The 8,116-nt window shown below is 45.0% G+C and overlaps 1 protein-coding gene across 1 annotated transcript; it reads left to right on the forward strand.

Annotated features, from left to right (window-relative positions):
* Window positions 1–2,922: 2,922 nt before the first annotated feature.
* On the forward strand, window positions 2,923–4,463 carry LOC133792586 (uncharacterized). The gene is made up of 3 exons (XM_062230494.1): window positions 2,923–3,268; window positions 3,404–3,750; window positions 3,822–4,463. Exons 1-3 carry the CDS (start codon window positions 2,923–2,925, stop codon window positions 4,347–4,349), a joined length of 1,221 nt encoding a protein of 406 aa, XP_062086478.1. The 3' UTR covers window positions 4,350–4,463.
* Window positions 4,464–8,116: the final 3,653 nt, after the last annotated feature.

Genomic DNA, 8,116 nt, shown 5'->3' on the forward strand with positions numbered 1-8,116 from the left:
TTTTATATCTTGAACCAAAATTCATACCTCCCCTTCACTTTCTTGGACTTGGCACCAATTTAATTATATGGGTCTTTAAACTGAGGTCTAAGCCAAGCAACCCCCAGTCTAAATACTCTCTTCGATCGGGCGTATTTGGCTTGACTATCTGTCTCATTCCTTAACTGATGTATTGGGCCATCACCAAGCCAGATCACCCTACTAACTCATGCCACGTGTCCATTTCACCGCCACGTCATTCTTTTCAAATTTTTGGGATAACATTTGCCCCCCAAGTTTATTATATGATTTATTCACGTAATAAACTTTTTCTCCGGCTGACGTCATTATAAAAAATAATAACTGTTCATCTTCATGCAGCAGACCCACGATCACTGCAAAAATCCACCCATGATCGTGGAGGAAAGATAATCCCAGAATACCAGAGGTTCAAAAGTAAATGAAAAAGCCACTTTTTTCCCTTTAAATATCCCTACTCTACACTCTCTTCTTCACATATACAAAATCACTCTAAAAACCCTCCATATTCTCTCTTGGCCGAAATTCCCCACCTTGCCGACTTCACAAGCTTCAAAGGGAGTCCTTCATCTTCAAGCACCCTCCAAGCAAACTCAAAGTTCTCCAACCTTGGGTAAGCCTCCTTTCTCCATGCCTCTTAGATTGTTACATTTTTTTTTTTTTTTTGAAATTCTAAAAAAAATCATGGCCGAAATGCTTGAGTGCCTTGAATGCTCTTGAATATGTTTTGCCCAATGTGTTTGCTTATTGTTTTGATGAGGTTTGTGGCATGGGTGACCCGAATTTTCCCTCAATTTCATAGGAATTTCAAGACATTTTTGCTATTTTGACATGAACATGAACATGGGTTTTGATATTGTAATGGGTTTTTAAGAACATGAAGAAAACCTTTCATTTTCATGTTTTGATCTTGTTTTTTGTTTGTGTAAATGATGGAATGTGTTTTGAGGCTAGGGATTTTTAGGGCTGTCTATTTGGTTAGGATTCGGGGTAGGCAAAGTATGCCATTTAGGGACCATTTTTTACCTAGTTTTGCCCAGAAATTCTGGGCATAAGCGTGTGTGTGGTCCGATCGAACCACACTTTGTCTTCATCGTGAGCCCATGCTCGATCGGGGACGCTGGAGTGTGTTCGAGCTCGAGGTGTTCGTCCCTTCTGAACGAGGCAAGATAACCACCTCCGATCGGGCTCTGAAATACTTCAGATAAGTGTGTGGTCCGATCGGACCACACGCTCTTCCCCTTGCTTTTTAGTGCCCAGATTTTTAATAGTTAAATCCGAACTTCCCTAGACACCAATGCCCAGTCGAACCTAACTTGTTGCTGCTGGCTAGAAGCTTTGGAGGCACGAGGCACACCAGGCGAACTCTCGGGACCAGGGTGCACACCTCTCCTCGGGCACGCTACGCCCGATCGGGCGTTCTGGAGGCTTGCGCGAGGCTCGTGCGGTGGCGAGGCAGGACGTCTCCTGGCTGGAATGTGTCCGATCGGACGTGTCACAGGCGCTTTGGGGTTAGGCTCGCATGGAGGTAAGGTCGAATGCCCTCCCAGCCAAGCTATGTACGATCGAATGCATAGAACCTCCCTCCTGAGCTCAAAATGTGGTCCGATCGGACCATACATACTTTTCTTAGGCTTTGGCCTTTTTTCCTTCCAAACATGCAACCAACCTCTGTATGTTAACTGCGTACATAAGGAACCTAGCCTTATAGGAAAATCCCAAAAATGCCTCCTTCTACAAAGTTTAATAAGTTCAATACTTTAAGTGCCTTTTAGGCACTTTTGGGCATTAAAATTATTTTTTCCACATGCGCTATATTTTTATAACTTAGACAAAATTTTCCAAGTATAAAAATAAATCTTATTTTTGATGAATTTTTTCTGTTTGGTTACTCACCTCCCCATTTTTTATTCATTTTTGTAGATGAATCGCTCTGACTTCAGGGGAGGTGACAATCATACGGACTCTGAATCATCTGCCCCGCAGACAATTGAAACTCCCTTGAATAGCGATTCCTCACCAGGCTCGTCTACCGGTTACACTCCAGAGGATCGTCTTCGCCGCTTCAAACAGATCCTCCCTCGCTCAGCCTTATATCTTCTCCACGAGGAACAGTTCCTTCGACAGACTTCTGAGTCGACGATGAGGGTGAAGCAATCTAACAGGCTCCCTCAGGAACACGATCCGCAGGTCGCCCGCAGAGCAGTACAGAAGGTGGTACAGCGCAATCAAACCCGTACTACCACAGCTTCAAGAAAGCCGTCCCTGAAACTTGCTACCGCGATTCAGGATTTGGCTGTCCAGAAGCCACGTGATGAGGGAGAAGAAGAACCCTCCTGGTTCGTTGCCGAAGCTTCCAAACTTACTCCCGCGCTATTCCAGAAACATCTTGAAGCTTTAGGCTTGAGCGGGGCAAACGTGACATGTCCGGGCTCACATCAAAGAGCCAATAGGCCCGGTGGAAGGTACTGCGCCTGGTCCAGGCACCATGTACAAGCTGGAGCAACACTCCCGCTGCACATCTATTTCCGGTCCGTAGCAGACTACTTCAACATCTCCCCATTTCAGATCACGCCGAATGGGATACAGGCACTCTCTGCGCTGTATATTCTTTATTTTCTGAATGGTTGGGACGAGCCCACCCCTCATGAGGTGCATTACCTGTTTGATCTTCGGACCAACCCTTCTCACAACAACTCAGGTTTCTTCCATTTCTATCACAGGCATAGGGGGGTTACATATCTCAATGGCATCTCCCATAAGTCAAACGCCGGGAAGTATCATAAGGAATACTTCCTCACATTGGATATTGAGGCCAACAACTTGGCCTTTACGCGCTCGGGTCCGTTTGAGCGACCATTGCCTACTGAAGGGATGTTTAGGCGGGCCAAGAAATTGGCTAACATGAGTCTTAAAGAGAAGGATGTAAAAAAGTTGGTCACGCTGGACCTTCTCCAGATGGTGAGTCTGGTGCCATGTGAGCAGGATCTGGTGGTGGAAAGTACCACCGGGGAGAACGACACGCCTGGTCAGTCTACCGAGGGCACAGAGCAAATGACTGATCGGCATTCTCCTGGGCCTTCTCCGCTTTCCCGTAGACCTGGTGACTTAGTCATTAGAGAGCCTGATCCTCAGCGTAGATCTACTATTCCCGCTCAACCTGGGAAAGGAAAAGCTATCCAGGTTGAAGGGGAACTTAGCTCATCCTCGGACGACGAGGATGAGTTCCTTGATCAGATCTTCAACGCAGGTAACACATGCTTAGTGAAAATAGGCATATTTTTTTTATAATTGGTAATTAGAGAGTATCACAATTGTAGTATACACTTGCATATGTTTCATTATGTTTATTTCTCTAACAATCTTGTTTTTTCATCCTTGGCAGATTCAGACATGTTCAGAGATTGCGTTGCTTCAAAGAGGAAAACTGGTGATGGAAGTGGCTCTACGCCTCCACAGAAGATTCAGAAGGTAGTACCGCCAAGTCAAGGGAGGCAACCTGGGGGACCAACTACACTTCCGCCATTGACCCCCTCTTCCCTTCCTCCTTCTGCGAGCCTAACTCCTACTCACCAGGGTAGTTCGAGTGAGCTTTTTCGTGCTGTTAGCGACCTGGGCAAGGGGCTTCTTGAGGATATTGGCCGTGATGCATCGACGCTTCAAAGCCTAGACTCCTACCCTCGACTTAGTGTCGAAGTTGTCTTGAAGAGAGGACTCGCTCAATTGATGAAGGTAAGCATTTTTCCTCGAGATACTTTGTTATTAGTATTTTTACTTGTATTAACTTTTTGTCTTCCATGCAGTCACTTGTCACCATTGGTCATGCTCAGCTTCGAGCCGTAGATTACAAGGAGCTGATCAAGGTGCAGGACGATCAACTGGTGGAGGCCAGGTCCAAGCTGGAGCAAGCAGAGAGAACTATAGCTGAACGGGACGAGTCTCTCAAAAAGCAGGCTCAAAACAATGCTTCCTTGACAACTCAATTGGAGAAGCAATCCCTCGATATTAAAGAGTTAGTTCGAGACAATGAGAGGTTGATTAGCGAGAACGAAGAGCTGAAGCAAGAAAAAGAGCTTGACTTGATTCGCTTTGAGGAGGCCAGTTTTGACTGCTTCTATAAGGTCTGGAAGCTGAACAAGCCTCTTAATCTTGATTGTTTCCCCAAGGAGGCCCAAGCAGAGGATCTTGCCAGATGTGAAGCAAGAGCCGCTGAAGAAGCTGCCAACCCTCCTGCACTCGCCCCAACGTGCTCTGCTATATCATTTCGAGCGAGAGGAGCATCTGATGCAGAGGAGGGAGTCGATCAACCCTCTAGAGGAGCTCGCCTGTGACTCCCTCTCGTAGTTCATCACAGTCTACTTTACTTTGTATTTTGTTGCTCGAACTAGTGAGCTATTTTGACATTTAGCACTTTACTCTTTCCTTGTTGACAATTTCAAACTTCTAAGTTTTTATTGTGCATAGCAAAGTTTTTGGATGCCTTTAATTTCACATGAGAATTTAGTTTTTTAACTTAGAAATTTTTACCATTCCATAAGTTCACACCAAATATACTTCCTCATGCTCTTATTGCTCTAACTTTTTATGAGCGTAAATGTCTTGTTACACGAATATCAGTTTTTAACTTAGAATTTGAAAAATTCTAAGTTACTTAAGCTTTGTAAAACAAGTTAGCTTAAGTCAGCCCAAAAACAAACATATTTGCTCGTGCTCTTATTGCCTGTGTTGAAATACATACCAGTATACCCTATGTGCCCCCCAAGTGATTGAGGGTGGATAAATCCTTGATCACTTACTACTTGATCGGATTTGTTCGAGTAGTTACTACTCGTGAAACACATGAAATACACGAAAATATATCAGTAGTTGACCACTACATAAATATTATCTAAACGTTGGTCCTCCATATTATGATACCGACCAGTTGAACACTGTCCAGTACATTAGTTTTTAAAAGACCTGTTTTGTTTAAATTATTATGACAGTTGAACACTGCCCAACAAAAATAATCAACACATATGCAAAGTTTGTAGCAAGGTACGACCACAATGCGTGTGGTCTCTTTTATTACTCGTAATAATAAATGACAAAACGTGTCTAACAACGAGTTCCAAACAAAATAACATTGTTCAAAATAATGTGACTGGGTAGCAAATAACCAGTTCACAAACAAAAAACTTAAATAACAAGTTAAGCACTTGATACAAAGCTACTACTCTGCAAGTAGTATTTATTGATAATATTTTCTCAAGTGCTCGCCATTCCAGTAGTTTCTGATTAGCTCCCCATTCAATCGAGCAAGCTTGTAAGTGCCGGGCGGTAAGACCTGTTCAATTTGATATGGTCCTTCCCAGTTCGGTCCTAGCACACCAGCTGCTGGGTCTCTAACAAACACCTTCCTTAGGACTAAATCTCCGACCTGGAACTTTCGATCTCGCACTCTGGAATTGAAGTAGCGTGCCACTTTTTGTTGATGAGCTGCTACTCTGAGGCTTGCCTCCTCTCTTCTTTCTTCGAGGAAGTCCAATGATTCTGCCAACAACTGATGGTTCTCCTCTTGGTTGTAAACGGTCCTTCTATGAGAGGGTGGATCTACCTCCATAGGTAACATGGCTTCATACCCATATGCTAAAGAGAATGGGGTATGGCCAGTTGCCGTCCGAGCGGTAGTCCTATACGACCAAAGGACTTCTGGTAACTCATCTGCCCAAGCACCCTTAGCTTGTTCCAGGCGCTTCTTCAAAGTGTCCTTCAATGTTTTGTTCACTGCTTCAACCTGCCCATTGGCCTGAGGATGGGCCACCGAGGAGAAACTTTTGGTGATGCCATGCCGAGTGCAAAAATCGGTAAATATGTCGCTGTCAAACTGGGTGCCATTGTCAGACACTATCTTTTTAGGTAGACCATAGCGACATATTATATTTTTAACAACAAAGTCCAACACTTTCTTCGATGTAATCGTGGCTAATGGTTCGGCCTCAGTCCATTTAGTAAAATAATCTACTGCGACCACAGCGAATTGCACTCCTCCCTTTCCTTTGGGTAACTTCCCGATCAAATCAATGCCCCATACTGCAAAAGGCCACGGACTTTGCATTTGCCTCAAAAGATTTGGTGGTGCTCTGGGTACCTTAGAAAATCTTTGGCATTTGTCACACCTTTTCACATATTCCATAGAGTCTTCGTTCATAGTAGGCCAGAAAAATCCTTGCCTCAAGATCTTTTTAGATAGACTCTGCCCCCCAGCATGATCTCCACAAAACCCCTCATGCACTTCAGCTAATAAGCTCTTTGACTGGTCGGGGGTTATGCACCTGAGGAGAGGTAAGGAGTATCCTCTTCTATATAACACTCCATCCACCATGGTGTACCTAGCAGCTTGCCTCATAACTTTCCTTGCTTCATTACGACCATCTGGGAGCGTCCCATGTTCAAGGTAAGCAATGATGGGAGTCATCCAGGTGTCGACTATCGTAATCGGCATGGCCTCTTCTCTATCAATACTTGGCTCTGCCAAGTACTCTACTGGAACTATATTCAGTGTTTCGGCATCTTTCGCACTTGCAAGCTTTGCCAGAGCATCAGCATTGGAATTCTGCTCCCTTGGTACTAGCTTAATGGTATACTCCTCGAACTGGGCTAGTAAATCTTTAGTTTTGTTTAAGTATGCCACCATGCTTAGGCCCCTCGCCTGGTACTCCCCTAATACTTGATAAACTACCAATTGGGAATCACTGTTTATCTCCACCGACCGGGCACGTACATCTTTAGCCAGTCGCAAGCCTGCTAAGAGGGCCTCATACTCTGCTTCGTTATCAGAAGCATTGAATCCGAACCTCAGTGCACAATGAATTCGGTGCTTCTCTGGTGTGACCAGTATAATCCCAGCTCCTGAATGGTGCTCGTTCGACGATCCATCAACGAAAAGTTGCCAAGCAGGAACTTCTTCTTTTAACCCAGTAATACTCTCCTGTTGGTTAGGGACCTCAACGATTCCGGTACACTCAGCGATGAAATCCGCCAAGGCTTGACCCTTAATAGCAGTCCTTGGTTGGTACTTGATTTCAAACTGGCCTAGCTCGACCGCCCATTTAAGTAGCCGACCAGACGACTCTGGTTTTTGCAAAACTTGGCGAAGAGGCTGGTCAGTGAGGACCTTGATGGGGTGTGCTTGGAAATACGGCCTCAACTTTCGTGATGCAAGTACCAAGCAGTAAGCCAACTTCTCAATCATGGGGTATCGGGACTCTGCTCCTATCAAACGCTTGCTAACGTAATACACTGGGTGCTGCACTTTATCCTCCTCACGTACTAAAGCAGCGCTAACAGCGTGTTCCGTGACTGCTAGATATACAAGTAGGTCCTCTCCATCAACTGGTTTAGAAAGAACAGGAGGTTGAGCCAAATGTTCCTTTATCGCCTGGAAAGCTTGTTCACACTCTGCGGTCCACTCGAACTTCTTGCCTCCTTTAAGCAGGTTAAAAAACGGGACGCACTTGTCCGTTGATTTTGAGACGAACCTGCTTAGAGCCGCAATCCGCCCAGTCAAGCTTTGCACCTCCTTTATTCTTGTGGGAGACTTCATCTCTATGAGAGCCTTGATCTTTTCAGGGTTTGCTTCTATTCCTCGGGAGTTGACAATAAACCCAAGGAATTTCCCAGAACCCACTCCAAACGAACATTTAAGGGGGTTTAATTTCATGTTATACTTCCTCAAGATTGCAAAGCAATCCTCTAAGTCTCCCACGTGCCCCCCAGCTTCTTTCGACTTCACCAGCATATCATCTACGTATACCTCCATGCTTTTGCCGATTAAGTCACGAAACATGCCATTCACCAGGCGCTGGTAGGTAGCTCCTGCATTCTTTAACCCGAAGGGCATCACTCTATAGCAATAGAGCCCTATATCCGTTCGGAAGCTGGTATGTTCTTCATCAGGAGGATGCATGCTGATTTGGTTGTATCCCGAATATGCGTCCATGAAGGACAAGGTCTCGTGACCAGAGGTTGCATCCACCAACTGGTCTATTCTCGGTAAAGGGAAACAATCCTTCGGGCATGCTTTGTTTAGATCAGTAAAATCTACACAAGTCCTCCA

The sequence above is a fragment of the Humulus lupulus genome, chromosome 7 (genome assembly GCF_963169125.1).
Source record: "Humulus lupulus chromosome 7, drHumLupu1.1, whole genome shotgun sequence".
NCBI lineage: Eukaryota > Viridiplantae > Streptophyta > Magnoliopsida > Rosales > Cannabaceae > Humulus > Humulus lupulus.